Source organism: Python bivittatus, unplaced genomic scaffold, assembly GCF_059951505.1.
Source record: "Python bivittatus isolate LINGU-HERP-01145 unplaced genomic scaffold, Pbiv_v1 ctg000800_np1212, whole genome shotgun sequence".
NCBI lineage: Eukaryota > Metazoa > Chordata > Lepidosauria > Squamata > Pythonidae > Python > Python bivittatus.
In genome coordinates this window covers 582,227-604,991 of record NW_028277105.1, presented here as the reverse complement: position 1 = coordinate 604,991, position 22,765 = coordinate 582,227, and the positions used below count along the sequence as shown (strand labels likewise).

The 22,765-nt window shown below is 45.3% G+C and overlaps 2 protein-coding genes across 6 annotated transcripts in view; both read left to right on the top strand.

Annotated features, from left to right (window-relative positions):
* The window catches only part of LOC107326744 (zinc finger protein RFP-like), a 163,869-nt gene that overhangs the window by 35,379 nt on the left and 105,725 nt on the right, over positions 1-22,765 (top strand). The gene's annotated exons all lie outside the window — the stretch shown is intronic.
* On the top strand, positions 222-22,507 carry LOC103064177 (zinc finger protein RFP-like). Of its 5 annotated transcripts, none has more exons than XM_088128680.1 (9): positions 222-252; positions 1,367-1,791; positions 6,580-6,675; positions 7,187-7,417; positions 8,162-8,184; positions 9,690-9,808; positions 10,342-10,374; positions 12,050-12,616; positions 20,084-21,536. In XM_088128680.1, exons 1-8 carry the CDS (start codon positions 237-239, stop codon positions 12,565-12,567), a joined length of 1,461 nt encoding a protein of 486 aa, XP_087984806.1. In that variant the 5' UTR covers positions 222-236; the 3' UTR covers positions 12,568-12,616; positions 20,084-21,536. The 5 variants fall into 5 exon arrangements, 4 of the variants coding, with proteins under 4 accessions (XP_087984806.1, XP_087984804.1, XP_087984803.1 ...); XM_088128678.1 differs by lacking the exons at positions 222-252; positions 1,367-1,791 and adding exons at positions 1,981-2,484; positions 4,074-4,493 and having other exon boundaries at positions 20,084-22,492; XM_088128677.1 differs by lacking the exons at positions 222-252; positions 1,367-1,791 and adding exons at positions 3,036-3,866; positions 4,074-4,493 and having other exon boundaries at positions 20,084-22,492.

Below are 22,765 nucleotides of genomic sequence, written 5' to 3'. Positions count from 1 at the left end.
CAGGCACGTCGTGATTCCACGGAAGAGATGCCCAAATATTCAAAGATTACACCTGCCCAGCATGAGTGTTCGCAATTTGCCAAGTGTGAGAGGGTGTTGCTTGTGGCTTCCTTGGTTTCTTCACGACTGACTTCCAGCATCTTGCTTCGGCAGCAAAGCCAAGGCTTCGTCACGGCCCATCTGGGATGCCCAAAGAATCTCAACCGCAGCATGGATAGTAACGTGGAGACTGGCTTATGGGATCGGGCAGAGGTGAGATCTTGCTCTGGTGAGCTCTGCTGGAATCGTGAATGTCGGAGTTAAACAGGAGGGGAGCCCAGAGACCTCACGCTTTGACTCCCTCGGAAGCTGGAATGGCACGGTCATTTCTCTGCCATCCGTGTATCTGACCTGCCTTGTTTTCTGCCGGGTCTCTCTCAGCTGGAGGAGGTGAGGGTCAAGAGAGGTGCCTGCCACCTTTCGCCACCACCTTTCGCAAGAGTGATGGGGGAAGGGTTTTTAGATAGCCTTGGATTTTTCTTGGCTTGCTAACTTTCGCTTGTCACTGGATAGGAACCAGAAAGAGGTTGACTGCAGGTGCTGCTTTCAGTCAGGCCCCTTCTGCTGAGGGGCAGATTAAAGCCCCCCTGCTGAGGAAGGGTTCCCTTTCCAGCTGGCGCCAGGGAGGGGCTGACCAGCAATTCACTCCTAGAAAGCCGCTGCGCCGGCCCTGGTTTTTCTTTCTTTCTTGTCGTAGCAAAGTACCCACCCAAGGGGGTGAATAAGTTACTATCTACCAATGATTCTATACTTTTTTGTTTAAAAAAGGTGTCAAAAGCTGTCTTAAACTTTAAGGCGTGCCTTTGCTTTGCGACTTGAGTCCCGAGTGCGAATCTTGCCCTCTGTGCAGAAACAAAGTCGAATTCTTGCTTCCACCGCCTGGGTGTGATCTTTGGCTACTGGCACCAGGTGAAACGAGCCCCCCGGATTTCCTGTCAAGGGCAGCATCAGTGTGATTGGGGCCTTTCTCAGGGATTTGGCCCAGCCTGTTTCGTTCCAGGTTTTCCTCCGTTCGGTCCCAGGAATTTTTCCTTCTCCACAGTTTTTTTTTTTTTTTTAACATTGTTCCCTTTAACAAGCTGGCTGGATCCATAATAACTGATCGGGTTCCGTCCCAGGAACGTTTGATTCTGCCCACTCTGGTTGTTTTTTCAAACCTTTCTCCTTTACGGAGCCTCCCATCTGACCACAGAAGGAAAACAATTCATCTCCGTTTCCGTGTTGACTCCCCCCAAAGGGGATCATCTGATTTGCAGGAAAAGGAGGGAAGCGAAACTCTCTCTCTCTCTCTCTCTCTCTCTCTCTCTCTCTCTCTCTCTCTCGGCAGAGGAGGCGGCGATGGCAGCTGGGGCGCCCGTGCTGGACCTGCTGGAAGAAGCCACCTGCCCCATTTGCCTGGAGTACTTCCAGGACCCCGTGCTCATCCCCGAGTGCGGCCACAACTTCTGCCGCAGCTGCCTGACCCGCAGCTGGGGGGAATCGCCGTCGGAGGCTTCCTGCCCCCAGTGCAGACGGACCTTCGTGCCTGGGAACATCCTCGCGAACAGGCAGCTGGCGCGTGTGGTGGAGATCGCCCAGCGCTGCGACCCTGAGAGTGAGGAAGGAGGGAGCTTCTGCAGGACGCACCGGGAGCCCCTCAAGCTCTTCTGCAAGGACCACGAGACCCTCATCTGCCTGGTCTGCGACCGAGCCCGAGAGCACAGGGACCACCGGGTGATTCCTCTGGAGGAGGTGGCTCTCCAGGAGTATCGGGTAAGAATCAGCCTTGAGGGCAAGGAGGAATCACTGTGGAGACCTAAAGCTGCGAGAACAAGTTGTCAACTCTTAGTGACCACTGAGATAGATTTTCTGATGACGATCTGTCCCTAACCTTGTCTTTCAGGTGCCCCCATTGTCAGTATCCCTGAGTCTGAAGGCTCCTGTCTGTGCTCCTGCACTCTGAAGATGCCGGTCACAGGTGCTGGCGAAATGTTAGGAAACAAAACTTCAAGAACACGGCCACACAGCCCGGAAGACCCACATCAGCCAAAACACACTTGATTAAACCAAAAAAACAAAAGAAAACTACTGGTAACTCTTGGTTGTCACAAGCCTGGGCTGTAGATATTTGTCCCCGGAGTGCTCGAGGCAGGCGCGCTCAAGGTTCCCCGGAGCTCCCTTGGAGGGAGGATCCTGCTGCTCCTGGCGAGGCGCGGAGGGAAGGGGCTGCGCAGAGGCCATCCACGGGAGCGTCACGAGGTCAGGTGGCCTCCTGCACTGGGGTCCCCGGCTTTGCCTCCTCAGGTATCGCCTCAGTGGAATTATTAGTGGAAATCCGTGGGGAAGGAATCTTTTTGTGGTCCGAGCTTTGGGTTTAAGGAACGCTGGTCCTTCCTGCTGGGTCTCTAGTTACTTAATTTCAGCTGCGGCGGAGGACCCTTGATTCTTCCTGCTACGTCTTTTTAGGTGAGCCCCTTCTTCCTCTAATTTAATCACGTGCCTTGATTGCTGTTGATATAAACAATGGTAGGTGAGACAAATGGGAAGCTTTGAGTTCCTGCTGGCAGGGGTGGGGGGCGGGTAGAAGTTGATTTCCTTCCCACAGGTACAGGTCATTTCTCTGCCATCCGCGTATCTAACCTGCCTTATTTTCTGCCGGATCTCTATTATTTCTTTTAATTATTTATTTATTAAATTTATCCCCGCCCATCTCTCCCCAATGGGGGATTCTGGGCAGCTCACAACTCATTAAAACAATAAATAAATATACAATTACATAAAACCTAAAAACCTATACAAAACCAATTACTAAAAAAGAACAATTCCAGGAGGCTGATGGTTCAGAGCAGCAAACGCCCGGCCTCTAAAGGGCTAGCCCCCCCCCCCACACCTGACGACTTCCCTCCCCTCCCCACCCCAGGCCAGGCGGCAGAGCCAGGTCTTCAGATCCCTCTGGAAGGCCAGGAGTGAGGGGGCCGATCTCATCTGGGGTGGGCAAGATATTCCAAAGGGCGGGGCTACAGCAGGGAAGGCCCACCTTCTGGACCCCGCTAGTTGGAGCTCTTTTACTGAGGGGGTCCGAAGCATGCCTTCTCTGTGTGATCGGGTGGGACGGGTTGAAGTCATGGCGAAGAGGTGGTCCCTCAGGTAACCTGGCCCCATGCCCTCTGGGCTTTAAAGGTGGTAACCAACACCTTGAATTGGACCGGGAAGCAAACAGGTACCCAATGCAGCTCGCGGAGCAACAATGTTATGTGGGTCCTTCCTTAGCTGGAGGAGGAGATGGACAAGAGAGGCGCCTGCCAGCTTTGGCCACCACCTCTCGCAGGAGCGTCGATCCAAGGCCAGCTTCAGGTCTAGAAAGCTGTCTTGGAGGGAGACCACCGGGAGACTGAGATATTTCACGGACAGGCGACAGAAGGAGAAAAATACCACTGTTGTGGAGTCTGGTCTGAATTCAACTGGTACCATAGCTAAGATTTTTTTCCTTGATGCATCCAGTCAGCGAGCACGTGCTAGAGATTCAGTAATTCAGTAATGATTCATCTGGGATTCCTGGGTTGGCGGACAGGAAAGGCGATCAGCTGCTTTCAAGCAAAAGGGCAGGAGGGAAAGCGGAAAGCGAAACTGACTTCGCCCAGTTTTGCTCTCTTCCCTGCTCCATTTCCTGACTGGCTGGCTGGGAAGTGGGCGGTCCAGGCGGGTCTTCCTCTGCCGGATGGTCGTCGGGGCACTAAGGGGGCATCGGACGCCAAAGAGAGGAAGGTTGTGATTCCACCCGGCCGTTCTCCTTTCTCTCTGCGGAGTCCTATCAATGGCTGCACCAGTTTGATTTCGGCCTTTCTCAGGTGCTTGTCGCAGCCTGTTTCACTCCAGGTTTTCCTCCATTCCTTCCCAGGAATGTTTGCTTCTCCCCAGTTTTTTTTTTTTTAACGTTTCTCCTTTAAGAAGCCAGCTAATCTGACCATAAAAGCAACAAACGCGATCATCTGATTTCCAGGAAAAGGAGCGAAGGAAAAGCGAAACTAACTTTCTCGCTCTCTCTCTCGGCGGAGGAGGCGGCGATGGCGGCCGGGGCGCCCGTGCTGGACCTGCTGGAAGAAGCCACCTGCCCCATTTGCCTGGAGTACTTCCAGGACCCCGTGCTCATCCCCGAGTGCGGCCACAACTTCTGCCGCAGCTGCTTGACCCGCAGCTGGTGGGAATCGCCGTCGGAGGCTTCCTGCCCCCAGTGCAGACGGACCTTCGTGCCCGGGAACATCCTCGCGAACAGGCAGCTGGCGCGTGTGGTGGAGATCGCCCAGCGCTGCGACCCTGAGAGTGAGGAAGGAGGGAGCTTCTGCAGGACGCACCGGGAGCCCCTCAAGCTCTTCTGTCAGGATGACGAGACCCTCATCTGCTGGGTCTGCGACCGATCCCGAGAGCACAGGGACCACCGGGTGATTCCTCTGGAGGAGGCTTTCCAGGAGTATCAGGTAGGAGTCAGCCTTGAGGGCCCTCCAGTAGCATTGACGGATTTCATTGATTCATTAACTGGTTATGTGCCATCAAGTTATTGTGGATTTTTTTGCCAAAGACAGGAGCACACCGCAGAGGAGAAGAACAATGTTTATTGCAATGATCATTGGATGCCTGCTTTCAAGAAAGAGGGATCCTCAATGATAAAAAAGTATAGAATTTATACACCTTTCAGGTTGAGAGGCGGGAAATCTGAGAGCTCTGATTCAAGGTTAGGTTTGGATAGGTGCTAAATGGTTTTTTCTACTGAGTAATCTCTTGCAAAAGAGAAGGGAATCTTGCACATGCTCTTAATAAGGGTGGAAAAGAGTTTTTTCCCCCCATCTATCATGCACAGAACTCTCTCACTGCCACCCTCGGCTCTAGTTTTCTGTATGCTTTTGTTTCTTTATTTTTTCCCTTATGCCAATTTTAAGGAAGAGTGGACTTAAAAGTGTTGAAAATGGCCCCTTTTCTATTGCCCTACTTCCAAGTGAATAATTTACTTATATTGCTTACGGCTATTTAGTATTAAATCAATGAATACATTTTCAAAGTTTAATATAGTTGTGGAGTCCGGCCTGGGAAATGGCTTGGAGGAAACCTGAATATTGAATTTCTTCTTTCACCTCCAGCAGTTTTTGAGTCTTAACGTTTTGTCAGTGAAGCAAGGGAAGGGCCGAGGGGCCCCTTTTAGGGCTGTGCTCAGGGCACCAATGGGCCTTAATCCGGCTCTGCTTTGGCACCAGAAGGCTGGAATCTCATCCCCAAAGATCAGCATTGTCAAAGCTGAGTCGAGGGTGCAGCTCTGAATCTTCCCATCTTCCTGAATTCCTCTCTCTGGGCAGCAGGGAGACATTTTTAAAATGAACTTCGAGGTCTGCACACCTCCCCTCTAAAGCGCCGCCCTCCATGTTATTTCCTGGGAGGTCTAAGGACCTAAACGGATCAACTTTCTTCACCTCCCATCACCAGTTACCCTCAAAGAGCAGTTCTGTATTCCAGATACCCTGGAGATTTCTTGAACTTGCAATGGACTAAAATAAATATTTCATCATGTACAAACCAGTATTTCTAGCACATTTTATGTACTTTTATTTTCACTTGCAAATTCTGACATACGCAGCCAAATCTGCAGATTTCATGACACGAGTGGCAGAGGGCGCTTGATCATGCAATCAGTCCATCTTAGGTATGGAATGTAATAAGGGTCAGTGAACACAATGCTTCATTCAAGACCCTCTCATTTTTATCCACCACCATTTCCATCTTCTTCGCTTTACTCCCAACATAATTTGGTCGGGGAAGCAAACTATGACCGTGGTCAACAATGAGGTCGATGGCGCAGTCGAGGGCTGCAATGTGCCTGGCTCCTGTTGGCCACTTACCTTGTTGGGGGCAGGCTCCTTCCCTCCCAGTACTTGGGCAGGACCCCATTACCATTTGGGCTTTCTCCCCAGACCCCTGGCTTCCGCAGGGGCATTGGCCTGGGCAACGCTTGACTGGAAGGCACCAGTCACGCACAACGTGGGCTCCGTATCGCCAAGGATACAGCGCTCTTTGGAAGGAGCAACCAACCCGTTTTGGAAGCACAGGTTGAGCACTCTTTTGAAAGAGCTCTGGACCTGCATTGGAAAAAAGAGTAGCATGAAGAGAGCTCTAATTTTGGGAAGTGCCGTTCACTCTACATACTAGAGTAAATCTATCTGTTTGCTAAGAGGCGACACTAATGTGATAACTAGATTGTCCATCCATTTTTCCCCACTCCATGGGCTACTTCTGAGTGCTGACAGTCACAACTGTTGGAATAGGAAGGCAACAAGGACAAGAAGGATGACGATGACGACGACGATGATGATGATGGAGATGATGGTTGGTTCCCCAGTCAGACAGATGTTTAGACTGGATTTGGCATTTTTCTCTGCCTATCAAGTCCTTCCCAAGAATATCCCTAAAAGAAGCATCATATCTTCTAAAATCTAACTCGATTTTTGCCCTTACATGTAATTCTTTACAGAAAACCTCAAAAAGAAAAGAAATTCAAGAAATATATTTTCTCTTCAGATCCAGGTTGGGGATTGCCTGAAGGCTCAGAAGGAGGAGAAAGAAAAAATGCTTACATACAGACGAGAAACAGAACAAAAAGGGTGGGAGATGCTTGTAAGTATTGATCCAATGGTGATGAGCTTCTTGGCTAATAGGCGTGGTCTGTTTGTCAGTAATGCTTTTCCTAAGAAGTAAACCCATCCTGGGCCTGTTTCAGAAGATGAAAGAATGCATCTTTGAGTGGGATGTCCCATGGATTATTTCTCACAATTGGCTGAATGAGTCACAATTGGGTTAAGTGCACATATCACATAAAGCATGGTTTATAAAACAGTGGTTGCTTTGCAGAATATATTAATGCAAACCGTATTTCACTTTGCTGAAAAATGTGAACTGAAACTTTCTTTCCACCTACATTTGAAACGTTCATGAAAGATCACTTCAAAATCGACCCTTATTTTGGTTTTTAGAAACCTTTCCCCCTGCTCTTGTTGATGTCAAAACGGTTGAAAAGTCAAAAGGGGTGTTCTTCGTAAGAAATTCTCCCTATCAATTCTGGACTATTCAGTGAATCTATTTAATTGTCATAATAGTTATGACCTTTGCCTTTCCTATCTTCTTCTAGGACCTGATCAAAAGAGAGAGAGAAAACACAGTGGCTGAGTTCAGAGAACTACAACGCTGGTTGGAAGAACAGGAGAAGCTTCTGCTGGCCAGAATGGAAGAGACGGAGAAGGAGATTGTGGCAAGAAGGGACGAGTGGCTGGCCAAACACATGGAGGAACTTTCCTCTCTTGAGGATCTCATCCAGGAGATGGAGGAGAAGCAGCAGCAGCCAGCAAGCAAACTCTTACAGGTAAGACATGAAGCTGAGATGATGGAGTAGAGTGGACTGCTTTAAACCCACCACAGAAATACTCTTTTTGACTCTTTCCATGGAAAGGAAATTGGAAAATATGAAGACTAATGGCTCATATGTCAGGATATGTAATTAAAAAAACCAGACATGCAGAAGCAATGGACTGCAAAGTGCTGGACACTATCTGTAAGCCCTTAGTGGTTTTCAGAATTCCTCCTTCAGGTTCCTATGACTGCTAAGGGACGTGGTGGTGGGAGTTCTTTGGAGGTTCTCCCCTCCTGTGGGATAGCCTAATCTCCAGGGCAAGGAGATCCCCCACATTGAGGGCCTTCTACAGAGTTGTAACCCCCTGGATTTTCCAACTGTCCTTCAGAGACTGATTCTGGAAGTTCTTTCTATTCTATTGATAGATTATTTTTGTTTTGAAGTATTCTTTTCTTTTAACTGTTATGTTCCATTATATATATTGTATACTGGATAAATGAGTTGGATTCAGCCAGGCTGTAGTTTTTGTAAGACAACAATGTAGAAACAAAAAATACATAATGCATCTCTAAAAGAGGTGAATGGCTGGGGAAAAAAGAGATGCGATGGGTTGTTGTTTTTTTTAATTGAGGTACTTTTTGCATGTCTGTCTGTGTGTGGTTGTCCAGAGGATTCACTCATTTATTTTGTGAATTTCAGAATTTAATTCTCTGCACAGGAAATGGCTCCTTTCTGACTTTGTCTCTTTTTCTTTAGGACATTGGAAGCATCTTGAAGAAGTAAGTGAATCCACCCTCTTTCTTCTTTATGACCCCAGAGATTGGCAGCTCCTCCTGCTGGGTCCCATTCTGGAAAGCTCTGCTTGTATTTAGTAGCAGTTCAACTTAAATGGAACTGATTCAGGGCTTTGTAGATATTTCCTCAGACAACCTCAACACAACATAATTAACAATATTTGATGTTAATTATTATTAATGATAAGAAGCACCATCTGATACTAAAATATTATATTTGTCCCCAGGATTTATCACTCATTTTCATTATCAAAATCATTTATCATTTTTCTACCTATCTCATTTTCAGTGAAAAACATTTTCTATAAGGAAGTATTTTGTACTTTCTTTTTTCAAAAAAAACATAATTTAAGCCTTTCTGCAGTTTTAATTCTCAGTTCTCTCCAAGTTGTTCGGAATTGAGCATAACACAACTCCTTAAAATCCTTAAGTTGTAAAGGGCCACGGAGGCCGTGAGATCCAACTCCTAATCTTTCGCAGGAGTCCAAAGTAAACCTTCCATGGCAGGGGGCTGTCCCGCCTCTGCCTGAACCCATCTTAGGAAGGGGATTCCCACCTCTCTGGGTATCTGGAAGGTCACGCAGATCAACCATGATCCGTCGCAATGCATCACTGAGCAGTGGGGAGAGGCTTATCTGTGTGGACTGACTGCACAGAGCTTCTCCATTTGCAGCGGAAGTGAAGCAAAGCGGCAAGATCCTCCATGGATTAAGAGCTGGGTCCTGCTTCGCAACATCATATTGGAGAGATGGTATACTCAAATCTGATGAAGCAAAGCAGAGGCTCCCCTTCAGAGACATGAACAAGCTAATAGTTGGTTCCACAATCAACATCCCCTGTGAGTCTTCTCTGCTCAAGGCTAAAGATTTACTGTCCATCCCTCTTCAAAGGACTGAGTTTCTAGCCAACTTGGTTTCTCTTCTCTGAGCCTCTTCTAAAATCCTTTTTAAAATGTGCTGCAGAAACTCAACCCTTCAGCACAGAACAAAGTGGAAGTAGCACTAACCCTGATTAGGAAACTTTGCCTCTCTTCATGCATCTTTTTGTGGTAGGTCATACTGCTGGTTTAAATTCATCATCAGTTTGTATTCGGCCATCCTTGCAACTATTAATTGCATTTCTCTCTATTAAATTTCATTGTATTACTTTTAGTCCTTCAAGATTAGTTTGAGTGTTATATCTGTATTCTACACTATTACCCACCTCACAGAATTGAGCCTTTTTCAGATTTGGAGAGATCCAATCCACCCATTTGTCCAAGTGATTCACACGAATTTTAAAGAGTAGAGGCCCAGGACTGAGACTTGGTGGCCTCTGTTAGATCCATCAGTTAGCTTGATGAGGGTGGATGAGTGCAGTTTTGGGCCAGCTATGGATCTACTGGGTTGCCATGGTGCCCAGCCCATATTTAATTCCTCAAGCACACTCTGATGCTTTAGAAAGTGTCTTCTATTGGCAGGATGATAAAGAACGTTGTTTCCCTCTACCAGGTATCAGGTAAAAAAACCATCAGAGAATCCAGTGGCTTTTCCTCTAGAGCTGAAGTGGAGAATCTGGGATTACAGTGATATCAGTGTGTTTCTGAAAGGCATCACGAAACAATTCAGAGGTAACAAAAAAGAGCCACAGGGGTTTTACGCTGGATGACATTTTGATCCCAGAATGAAAAAGGGAGGTTCTCTGTTAGTGTCAGGAGGGATCAAAGAGGGATAGAGTTCAGGGTCAGTGGAAAAAACACCTTCATTTCTCCGTAGAAAGGGCTCTGCATCTTGAGCACAAGGAGGGATAACAGGAGCTTTCTGATTTCTCTCCTTAAAGATGCTCAAGCTAAAAATGGCACGCATTAGATAGTTGTGGTTGACCATTTCTCCTTTCTTTCCCAAAAGCATGTCCCCTGATCAATGGGGAAGAAGATTAGACCTTATCTTGCTGTTCTGAATCTGAATATTTGGCAAACAATTAGAGTTTGGGGTAGTATTTTGATTAAAAAGACACTGATGACATTATGGCATTTGGCTTTCCTTATTCTTTATTTCCTGATTTGAGGCCAGGGAAACCAAAGAAGACTCTATCTATAGGGAGGCCCTGCTGTTGATCCAGTTCCAATGGTAAGATGCTGAATCTCTCCCTTTTCTTCCCCAGATACTCTGAAAGGTGGACTTCAACTGCAGAAAGGTAAATATCAGTTTTAAGAAGTTCTGTCACTTCCTATTTAAAACTCTGATGCCCATAATCTTAACAGAAAAATCACGCAGTAACAAACAGAATAATATAGGATCAGACACCTTGAAGGTATGAAGATCCAGTAAGGGTATTTGAGAAAATGATATCAGCCTCAGTGTAGAAAGAAATATCTGGACAATGGGGAAAAAATTGGTACTGAAACGAGCATAGAATTCCTCTTGTTTTTGAGCAATAATGAATGCGAGAATCCTTCCAAGAGGAAAGAATCCCAGTGTGGTGGCCCCTATTTTTTAATCTTTGGCAGCGTTTGACTCCATTCCAGCTCTTTCACATTGGTGGGTGTGATCGAGAAGAGGCTGCCATTGGCTGCCCTGAGCACCTTCTTGATTTTCCTCCAATAATATGGCTGAGCTGTGCTGCTTCCTGTCGCCACAGAGCGGAATACGCTTGTCCTAGGACGCTTTGGTGCCAGAAGCAGAGCTGAGCCCTGTTCCTGCCAGCAGCTAGCAAGAAGGCAGAGCCAGACAGGGCTGTCCTGGATATTTTGCTGCTGAAGGTGGACCATCAAAGGGGCTTTCCCTCCTGTCCCTCGACAGCTGCCCTGTGGAGAGCTGGTGGCTTCTGGGAGCTTCTGATGTTCCTCCCTAGAGACCTGGGCAGCCTGCAGATTATGGCTTCCTCAGCACAAAGGAGCCACGATCTGTGTCTGTGGGGTGTGTGTGGCAGGAGCGAGAAGGCTTTATGAGGTTTTAGGCTGCATGTCCTTTGAAAAAAATTCTGAATCAGTACTTTGCCCCTTGCAAGAACACAGCACCCCTGGGCTATTTATTAAAGCAGCCAGACATGTTTCATTCTCCTGCAACATGGTGTGGCTCCTTTAAGAGTCACAGTGGATTCCTTGAAGCAGCAGAATCTTTAGTTCTTCATGCTTAGAAGGAAGAGTGGAAAATGTCAGGCTCCTTAAACAATTAGCGTGGAGGCTGTGACCTCATGTGAGACCAGAAGCACTTCTTGCAAATACATTTCAAAGCTTGCACAGCCTGAGTGACTCATGAGCCTGAAAAGGTTGAGATCATGTCTTTGGGATCAGAGGAATCAGTTCCTTTTGGCCAAAGCAAAAGGTGCCCAGTTGCTATGCAAGATCCTCCCCTTTTCTACATGCATGTGATAGCATGATGCTTATACAGAAATGGCAGAGCTTCATCACGCTTCCCTTCCATCATGTCCTCAGTTACCTCTGGGGGACCCCTCTGACTCTGCCAGTTCAGGATTGAAATGTGGCAGCCTCTTGCTCTGCCTGATCCTGTGAATTAACGCTCCAGGCAGAGTCCCTGTTCACATCTTGGTCGTCCCAGGAACTCACTGAAGGCAAAGCCAAACATTCTTCGCTCCCAACCCCATTCTTCCCACCTGCAAGATGGAAGTGAATGAGACTGAGGGGCAGAATTGCTGGGAAGGTGTGAAGCTGCAGGAAGAGTCGGAAGGAGTAGGCAAAGCTTAGGTATGGCTGAAGAAGTGTTGAATGTTCCCGTCCTGGAGGGGGCGCTTGGAATCTGATCTCCTTTCAGCGAGGAGGCCCTAGGTTTGACCTATTGGGAGTCACAACTCAAAGCAGACCTGCAGCTGAAGCTCTTTTTCTTCTCCTTCCTCCTTTTCCCCCTTACAGCAAATGTAATTCTGGATCCAGAAACAGCCCATCCTGGCCTCGCCTTCTCCAAGGATCATAAAGATGTCAGAGCAGTTGTTAAAGATCAATGCCTTCCCCAAAACCCAAAGAGATTTGAAATTTGGCGATTCATCCTTGGATGTCAGGGGTTTTCAACAGGGAGACATTGTTGGGAAATCACTGTAGGAAGTGAGTGGGGATGGGCTGTAGGGGTTGCCAAAAAGTCAGTGAACAGAAAGGATCTCATCAGTCTTGGTCCTGAGGAAGGGATCTGGCAGTTTGGGAAATGGAAACAGGGATACAGTGTCAACTTTCCCCCAGGATACACCAAACTGCCCCTGACTACAGATCTGAAGAGGATCCGCGTCTCTCTCAACTGTGAAGGGGGACAGGTGACCTTTTCGGATGCCGAGACCGCAGCCCTGCTCTACACGTTCTCGGAAGCTGCCTTGGCTGGAGAGACCCTTCTGCCCTCCTTCTTTCTGAACAACTATGCCTGCCTAACACTCGCTCCCTAAAAGTGGAGACGCACATGGACAAACGTTCAGAAAAATCCCTGTTTACCAGGTAGGGATCTCTGAAAGGCTGTAGAGCAAATTTGTACAGAAATAAATATTGCTCCCCCTCATGGAAAACTGACTGGGAGGGAGGGAGGGAGGAAGGATCCATCCTCCTACGCAGAACCTGTGTTAATACTCTGCCTCATGAGTGTTGGGGTTGTGAAATGTTGTTACTAAAAACATGAGGAGGAGAGAGGGTTCATTCCTACCTCGTGGAGAGCCATGAGGAGAAGAGAGGGAAAAATGAGGGAAACGGAAAAAAGGCGGGATCCAAGCCCCTCCCACACGAAGCAGCCAACTAGGCATGGGTGTATCCCCAACCTCTTTCCCGCCTCCCTCTGTCCCCTCTGCCCAATCAGCTATCAGCAAGGCATGACAGGCGAGTGGTGATTGTCTGCTTCGGAACCGAGGCAGACATTTGAAATCACTTAACCGCTGTGGGTATTGAGGGAAGGATGAAGAAGCAACTTGGATGCCTGCTGGTGAGGTAGGGCTGGCTTGAGGGGTGCCAGTTGTTGACCGGTGAGTCCTCTTCCTCTCCTGAGGGAGGGGGCCCTTGGAGACCCAACAGAATCGGGAGTGGGGGTGCAGTTTTCCTCATGGTCCGTGCATTTCAGGCACTCCCAGGTTCACCTGATGGTCACTTGTTCGCACACACATCTTGTCAGCCCCTGTTGCTTTCTACCTGGGTTTTCCAGATAGGCGTGGCTAGAACAGACAAGACACACAGCCCTGGGCAACAGGTGGGAAGCAATTAGGCACACACCCAAATTGCTTTCAATCTAACACTGAGGCACCACAGGTTCTTTGGAGTACATGGACACCCAGTGAATTTAAAGTAACAGCAAAACTTTCCTGGCTACAACGTACATTTATTTTATTTATTTATTTATATATCAAATTTATATCACCACCCAGCTCCCCCACAAGGAGGGACTCTGGACGGTTTACAAAACAATTTAAAATGGATAAAAAGATAAATAATACAGATATAAAATACAATTATAAGTACAATAAAATCCAAGAAATGATATTATTTCAGCCTGTGACCAGATACAGTGGTACCTCGGGATACGAACGCCTCTACTAACGAACTTTTTGGGTTACGACCAGCTCCGGCCGCAAAAATTTACCTTGATGTGCGAACTCCGCCTCGGGGTACGGTCGTTTTTCCGCCCTGACACGTGGTCCGCGGCCATTTTTTCCGCCCCTGACGCGTGGTCCGCAGCCATTTTTCCGCCACGCTGCATGGTGCCTGGCTGTTTTCGCGCCGCGCCCGGCCGTTTTCCCGCCCCTGATGCGTGGTCCGCGGACGCCAGAACAGATTAATGGTAATTACATTGAATCTTATGGGAAAATTTGCTTCGGGGTGCGACCAAATTCAGAGGGCAGAACAGATTAACCGGATTTACATTGAACCCTATGGGGAAATTTCCTTCGGGTTACGACCAACTTGGGATACGCCCAGAGTCACAGAACGGATTAAGTTCATATTCCGAGGTACCACTGTAATATCGGTCAAAGGTAAGACTAGGGAACCAGTCAACCCCAAAACTGACTATTCCCATCCCCACTCCATGTGCAATGACAAAACCAGGTCTCCAGTTTTCTTCTGAAGTCTAAAAAGGAGGGGGCCAACCTCACTTCTGGGGAAAGAGGGTTCCAAAGGGCAGGGGCTGCTGCAGAGAAGGCCCGCCTCCTGGAGCCCGTCAGATGAAATTCTCTTGCAGACGGGATCCATAGCATTCCCTCTCTGCATGACGGGGATGAGACGGTCCTTCAGGTACCCTGGACCCATGCCATGTAGGGCTTTAAAGGTGATAATCAACACCTTGAACTGGACCCGGAAGCAAACTGGCACCCAATGCAGCTCGCGGAGCAAAGGTGTTACATGTGCGGATCTTGCTACACCTAAAATTGCCCATGTGGCCACATTCTGGACCAGTTGAAGCTTCCGGAGACTCTTCAAGGGTAGCCCCATGTAGAGTGCATTACATAGTCTATATGGGAGATGACCAGGGCATGAGTGACTATTCAAAGGGCCTCTCAATCCAGGAAAGGGCGTAACTGGCGCACAACATGAAGTTGCACAAAGGCCCTCCTGGCCACGACTGCCACCTGCTCTTTTAGCAGGAGTCGTGAGTCCAAGAGGACCCCCAAGTTACGCATTGGGTCTGTCTGGGGCAGCGCAACCACATCCAGAACCAAAGATGGTAAATTCCTAGGGACTGAGGGGCCATTAACCCACAGCCACTCCATCTTGCCAGGGTTCAGCTGAAGTCTCTTGTTCCCCATTCAGACCCTTACAGCCTCCAGGCACTGCGAGAGGGTGGTCACGGCATCACTTACCTCACCTGGGATGGAGATGTATAATTGCGTATCATCAGCGTACTGATACCTCATCCCATGGTGGCGGACAATCTCACCCAGCAGTTTCATGTAGATGTTGAAAAGGAGTGGAGAGAGAACCGAACCCTGTGGCACCCCACAGAGGAGGGGCCGAGGATGGGACCTCTTGCTCCCTATCACCACCGATTGGGATCGGCCCCGAAGAAAGGAGGAGAACCAGCACAAGACCGTGCTGCCCACCCTCCATTTGAAGTGGATGAGAAGGATAATGTTGGATACATCCTGCTCAGCCGCCAAACTGTTTCCTTCATGGTGCACCTGGTGTCCTACTTTCCACCTCTATTCTCCTGCTGTTATGTACAAAAAGGGGTTAAAGCTGCAATAACCAAAAGCTTTATAATCCTTTGGGACCATCCAGGCAAATTACCCCCAGGACTGAAAAGTGATGTCCCTTTTGATAAGGATGCAGGAAAGATACACAGATAGATACAGCGCTCGCGCTTGCTCTCTCTCTCTCTCTCTCTCTCTCTCCCCCCCCCCCGGAGGAGGAGGAGATGGCGATGGCAGCCGGAGTGCCCCTGCTGGAAGCCACCTGCCCCATTTGCCTGGAGTACTTCCAGGACCCTGTGCTCATCCTGGAGTGCGGCCACAACTTCTGCCGCAGCTTCCTGACCCACAGCTGGGGGGAGGTCGCCGTCGGAGGCTTCCTGCCCCCAGTGCAGACAGATCTTTTGTCCCAGGAACATCCTCGCGAACAGGCAGCTGATGGGTATGGCAGAAATTGCCCAGCAATGCGACCCTTGGGTCGAAGAAGGAGGGAGCTTCTGCAGGACGCACCGGGAGTCCCTCAAGCTCTTCTGTCAGGACCACGAGACCCTCGTCTGCTGGGTCTGTGAGTGATCCTGAGAGCACAGGGACCACCGGGTGATTCCTCCGGAGGAGGTTTTCCAGGAGTATCAGGTAGGTGTCAGCCTTGACGGCAAGGAGGAATAACTTTGGAGACCTGGAGTTGCAAGAACATGGATTGATTTCATTGATTGATTGATTAAGTGCCATAAAGTTGTTGTTGACTCTTAGCGACCACAGAGATAGATTTTCCTATGACGATCTGTCCCTAACCTGGTCTTTCAAGTCCATAACTGTCCATAACTGAGTCCATCCCCATTACTGTTGGTTCTCCCCTTCTCCTTCCTTCCTCCTGTCCCAGCATCAGAGTCTTCTCCAGAGAGCAAGGTCTAAATGCCCATCCCTAAAAATGTGGTTGTTTCACATAGGGGTGGGAGCAGAGTGTACGAACCATTATTTCTAGCTCATTTGATTTGATTTGATTTTTACTTTCTTTTTCACTTTCTGGGTATGTAAGTTGTGACATACCCAGCTCCCTCTGCTGATTTTATGACCAATAGCAAAGGGCACTTTTGGATGAGGTCTTGATCATGCAATCAATCCACCTTATGTACAGAATATAATGAACACGATGCTTCATTCAGGACCCTCTCATTTTTATAGAATAGAAATTAAAAACTTTATTGTCATTCTGCTATATACTATACACCAAGTGCATGATAAAATGCACTTTTATTATGCACCAAGTGCATAATCAAATGAAATTCCGTTGCAGGTGACTCACAATTACAATCAAACACTAAAATACAATCGAGTATCCACCCCTATTTCCATGTTTTTTGCTTTGCATGATGAATTCTATTTTGGAAAAGGGATGCAATCCAGAAAATTGGAAAGGAGCAAATATTGCTTTAATTCATAAAGAACAAAACGATCCTGCTTTACCAAAAGATGATCAGTCAATTTCTTTGTTGAACAATAGCTATAAAATATTTACTATGTTTTTAGCTGAAAGAATGAAAGGTGTTTGCAAAACTTTATTCTGAAGATCAGTGAGGATTTCTACCTAAAAGAGAGTTGTGGGACATTAGAAATTCTTAATATACTAGAATATTTGGAAGAACGTAATGAAAAAGTAGCCGCGTTGTTATTTCTTGATGCGGAGAAAGCATTTGACATTTTTGAACTGGTTTTTTGTTCAAAATTTTGGAAATAATGTATTTTGGAGGTAAATGTATTAAATGGTAAAAGTGGTATATATGTCACAAACAGCAGAAATTCTAGTCAACCAAGCTCAGAGGACACCCAGCAAAAATGCCTTCTCTATGGACCTCCCTCATTGCCTTCTCCCTCATTGGCTTCTTTTAAACTTGATGATTATTTTGTTTTTTTCCATTCAATGATGTCTAATTCCTGGTCAGGTCCCCATAGTTTTCTTGGTAAGGTTTTTCTGAAGTGGTTTGCCATTGCCTCCTTCCTGGGGCTGAGAGAGAGGGACTGGCCCACGGTCACCCAGCTATCGTTGTGCCTCAGGAGGGACTAAAACTCAGTCTCTTGGTTTCTAGCCTGATGCCTTCACCGCTACACCAAACTGATTCTTAATTATATTATACTGACCTGCCCACAGATCTCGCCCGCTGACCTGCTTGCCTGGGGCTCCTGCCTCTTCCCACATTCCAGTCACGTCAGATCCTGGCTTAACAACCTGCACAGTCCTGGGCTAGGACTGCCAGGATTGCCGTCAATAAGGGATGTGATCATGCGATGTTCCACTTTAGAACTGCATTGTTTAGCAGTGGAAATTCTCTGGTGGGTTTTAGAGCTCTGGAAGCTGAGGGAGAGTCAGCTTTGCCACAGCCACAGTTCGGAGCCTTCAGACAGACACTAGGTTCGCCCAATTCCTCTCAGTCGCTTCTGGAAACTGCTTTTTGACTGCTTTTTGAATATTAAGAACCTTCAGAAGGGCCCATTGCACTGGGTGATTCTCCTTCAATCCTCAGCAAAAACTTTTATGTAAATTTAAGAACTTAAAGATTATTCTGAAATAAACAGCAAAAGCATGATTAGAACATTGATTTTGGAAAGCTTTTAACAGACTAAGGAGCCAGATGGATTGGAAATAAGATTTTGAGACTAATTATAAGAATCCTTCCTGTGGATTGTTTAAAATCCTATTAAAAATATATGAAGATATTGAATCAAAGTCTAAGAAATCTTCCCAAGGTGAAATGTGGATTAGAGAAAAACATGATAAGGGGAGACTTTGAAGGCTGGACAACAGAGGCAACCAGAAAGAGCTCAAGAGAATAATTAAAGGAGAAGAGACCCACGAATACAGAACAGAGAAAAGTATTTTAACTTTGGGAGAATTTGAGGATATTTGGCAACAATGCACTCGGAAATTTCTCTTAAGATTGTCTGCTACCATAAAAATGGGTTTAAAAGGAGATAGAAGAGGAGACAACAAAGAACCAAGCTGTTCCGGATACGAATTTAAAAATCACAAGATGCAAGAATGATATGGAAATAGATGTTACACAGGAGTTTCAAATGAAATTGGCTGATGTCTTAATCACTAAAAGGGACACACAAATAAGTGACTTGGACAACTTTCTCATGCTGGACTTACAAAAGAGATGTGTTCTACTCATGAAGGAGTTCCTGAGAAAAGACAAAGAGAAAATGAAAAGAAATCAGCTTTGGGGACGCTACTTAAGGGGAATAGACATCAAGATTTGTAAAAGCAAAAAGAAGGAATATAAAGTTGGCTTATTTGATCAAGGTGAAAACATATATATGATATTTTTAGTAGCTCTCAATGGGTTTTTCTTGACTGGGATTGAATGACAAGGCTTTAAACATTTGTTTAAAGATAAGATAAGGAAAGAAAAAGGGGTGTGTTTTTTTGGTATTTTCAGAGAAAGTGACAAACTATAGTGTTGAAAGGATTACAAAGTTGGCTTATTTGATTAAGGTTAAAATATAGATGTTGTTAATTCTGGTATGTGTTAAACTGACAAAGGAGCTTCTGAGAGGAGATAAAGAAAAACTGATAAGAAATTAATTTGTGCAACACTATTTCTTTCGATTTTTAATTTGTTGGTGTGTCTGGTAGCACTTAATGGATTCTTCTTGATTAAGTTTGAATGATGAGGCTTTAAAGGTGTGTTTGTAGATAAGAGATAAGGTATGGGAAGAAGAAAAATTTTGTTGTATTTTTGAAGAAAAAGATAAGTTACTGTGTTAAAGGAAAGGAATGTGAAACTGATTTGTTTGATTAAGGTTAATTATATATATATAATTATATATATATATAATAAATATATATATGTTGTTATTTTCGGTAACTATTAATGGACTTTTGCTGATTAAGATTGATGAGGCTTTATAATATTTATAGATAAGAGATGAGACATGGGAAGAAGATATCCCTGGTCGAAATCTTAGAGAAGGTGATAAGTTACTGAAATTGTTTGTATTTGTCTTGGTGAAGGGGGAAGTTTTCTTTTTCTTTTTTACTTTTTATATTTTCTTAATTTTGCATTAATTTTTTATCTTTGCATTTTTAAGTTTAATAAAAATTATTATAAAAAAAAAGAAGTGTCCTGTTGCTGAAAGTCTCTCTTCTTCAAATCCATCAGTTCAAACACAGCATTCTATTCTCATTATCTGTGTAGCTCTAATTCCAAGGAAGTAAACATTGGCAGCAGGGCAGGGATCATTGGCACCCATCACCTCTCACTGCACGGTCTTGCAGAGAAGCCCTTGTCAGGCATCCCTATGTGAGAGAGGTTGCCATGCCATAGATAGTTGAGGTTGTGCTTTAAGAGCATAAGAAGCTTCTGGTTGATGCTGAATTAAGCCAGAATGTTAGCTTCTGATGAATAACCGTGATCATGAATGTGTTGATAGGACTATTGCCTCCAGCACCAAAAGGTCTTAAACACTTACTCTAAGTGATTATTATTGGTTTTTTGCATGTTTACGGGTAGAGATCTTTTAGGTTTCATTTCTGAGAAAAAACTTAAAAGCTAAAATGCAAAACAGATCTATTTGTTTATGCTTAAAATATTTTTTTTATTATTACTGGCACTCAATGTTTTTGCTGATTAGATTGATTGTCGAATATTTTTTATAATTCAGTTATTGTTTAGGGATGAGAAAAGGGATGAAGAGGGCTTTTCTTAAATAATGTTAGAGAACGTGTTAAATTACTGATAATACATACACTTCTTTGGATGTTGGGGAAGTCATCTTTTATATCTCTCTTTTTCTCCAGATTTACTGGAGGCGATGGGAAACTTCTGAAGCGAAGGCACAAGTTATGGAAGACACAGAAAATGAAAAGGACACATTATTCCTCTTCTTATCAATGAGAAGAGGAGAAATATGAAGAGTTGGTCTGCATATCTTGACTTCTGCACTGCCATACCTCCCAATTCCGTTTCCCAATTCCTCAAAAACAGTATAAAAAGAAGCAGTAATTACCTTCATGTCTACGGCTCTCTCAGTGCTGAGAACGAGGAGCAACAGTGTTGGTCAATCTGTTCCCCTCCTGAACTGTTCTGGGTCCAGGAGTAGGAAAAATCCGCTCTGCTCAGCCTCTGGGACTCTTCCTGCTGGATGTTCCCCACCCAAAGATGTGTTTAGGAAGGCTGTTCTTGGACAATTGCCTTGCCTGTTTCACAGACTGGTACCTAGCATGAAGGTGGCCAGTTGATCTGTATTAACCAACCACTCTAACCCTTTGTAAAGCCAGCAAAACCCTGACTGGATTTCTTTAACCCCGATTTGTTGAATAAATCATAACTGCCTAGGTTCATGCATCACGCTAATTGATAAACATGGCTTAGAGACCCAGTAGCTGGAGCCAGAGAATGTACCCAGCCATCACCAACCAGGTCAGATGACAGCTTCGCCCAAGGTGTGATCCCACCCACAGACATCTCAGTCAAGCTGTTCTTTGGCCTTCCTGTATTTTAATTGGCCTTTTTGTAATTTAATGGTAAAGCAAAAACAGTCAAATTGGCCCTGCATTTTTTCTTTAATGCCCTTGCTTGAGACAGGATAAACCTCACTGGTTTAGTGGAAAATTGGCTACTGTTGAAGGAGAAGAACAATGGCAATCCTGGTTTGGCTCTGCCTGTCAGAGTCTGCACACTCATTCCCAAAACTCAGTAAATCTTCTGGAGACTAGGTAGTTCCATTAAAGATTTCTTTATTAGGAGAAATGCACAGTGTCCATAGTTTCTTGAGTCTAATTCTACAAAGCAAAACCTTCCCTTTTTAAGCCCAAATCCCTCCCCCCTTCTCCTTTCTTTTCCCACTTGACATTCCTGGCGCCTTTCTCCGAGTCTCACGGTTGCTTGACCTTGTTTGCGCCTCTGTAGAGATAACAGCAGCACCTGGCTTGGTATCTTCCTCCCCCCTTCTCCTAACTTCAATGGCAGGAACAAGCAAGCGGCCTGCACTTAACATTTTAACCATTTAACCATTTAATATGCATTGCTAAACTAAATTAAAAACAACTATGGTTTCTAGCTTGCGTAGATCCTGACATGCCGCCCTCCAACAGGACAAATGTATTCACATTCGGAAGAGAATCTGGGGAAAAAAAACAAGAAAATATATATACAATGGTGGTTTTTATACATACATAGGATTATTTAGGCTTATTAGGGTATTTTGAATGAAAGTCAGAAATGAGTTTTGGTGCCTTTACATTTGTACTATCCACCCATTTGTGATGTGTTTTTGGGAAATGTTTCCATTGGACTAAATATTGTCATTTACCTTTATATTTTCTAGAGTCTAATATGGCTTTTATTTCAAAATGGCTTTGCCCTTCAATCATGATGGGATTTGGAGGTTGTTTGATTGGATGCCATCTACTTGAGTCTTTGAACGATTTTAACAAATTAGCATGGAAAACTGGATGTATGTTTCTGTAATGTTTTGGAAGAGCTAATTTAAAACAATAGGACTAATAACTTTCTCAAGGGGGAAAGGCCCAACGAATTTTGGGCCTAGCTTTTTACATGGTTGTGTAGTTTTTAAGTTTTTGGTAGAGAGCCAAACCATGTCCCCCACTTTCCAAGGAGGGTTTGCAGAACCTTTTCTATCAGCAAATTTCTTATGTTGGTCTCTGGCATTCTGTAGTGATTTAACAATAAGAGGCCATAGTTGTGTAATATTATTGATCCATTGATCAGTTGAAAGTTCAGGAAAATTTTTCAAAGGCAGTTCTGGGAAAGGCAAGAAATCTTGTCCAGTAGCTATTTTATAAGGTGTAAATCCAGTACTTTGGTGCACAGTATTGTTGTAAGCCACTTCAGCAAAAGGTAAAAGTTCTGACCAATCATCTTGTTGGTGATTAGTAAAACATCTTAAATATTGTTCTAATAATGAGTTCATTTTCTCAGACGATCCGTCCATCTCTGGATGAAAACTGGAACTCAGGGCCTGTGTGGAACCAATTAAAGTAATAAACTCCCTCCAATATTTGGAGATAAACTGTGGCCCACGATCTGAAATCACCCTCTTGGGGACGCCATGGAGGTGGTATATGTTTTGAATAAATAGTTTAGCCAGTTTTTTAGCGTTAGGAATTGAAACACATGGAATAAAATGTGCCTGTTTAGAGAAAAGATCAATGACAACCCAAATAACAGTGTTGTGGTTACTTTCAGGCAAATCAACAATAAAGTCCAATTTCTTTCCAAGGTTGTTGAGGAGAGGCAACTGGCTGTAATAGTCCCAAAGGTTTTCCTCCTCTCTTTTTTGAAATGGCACATGTAGGGCATGTAGACACATATTCAGAGATGTCTTTTCTCATAGTAGGCCACCAAAATTGCCTACGTACTAAATGCAAAGTTTTTATAAATCCAAAATGTCCAGATGTTTTGTCATCATGGCCCCTTTGCAAAATGACTCTATGTAGTGAGGATGGTACATATAATTT

What these genes read in the sequence shown, in the direction of transcription:
- LOC103064177 (XM_088128680.1), top strand. An exon ending in TGGCTCTCCAGGAGTATCGG is followed by an intron (nt 1,792 to 6,579) that starts GTAAGAATCAGC and finishes TTTTCTCTTCAG; the next exon opens with ATCCAGGTTGGGGATTGCCT. An exon ending in CAGCAAGCAAACTCTTACAG is followed by an intron (nt 7,418 to 8,161) that starts GTAAGACATGAA and finishes CTTTTTCTTTAG; the next exon opens with GACATTGGAAGCATCTTGAA.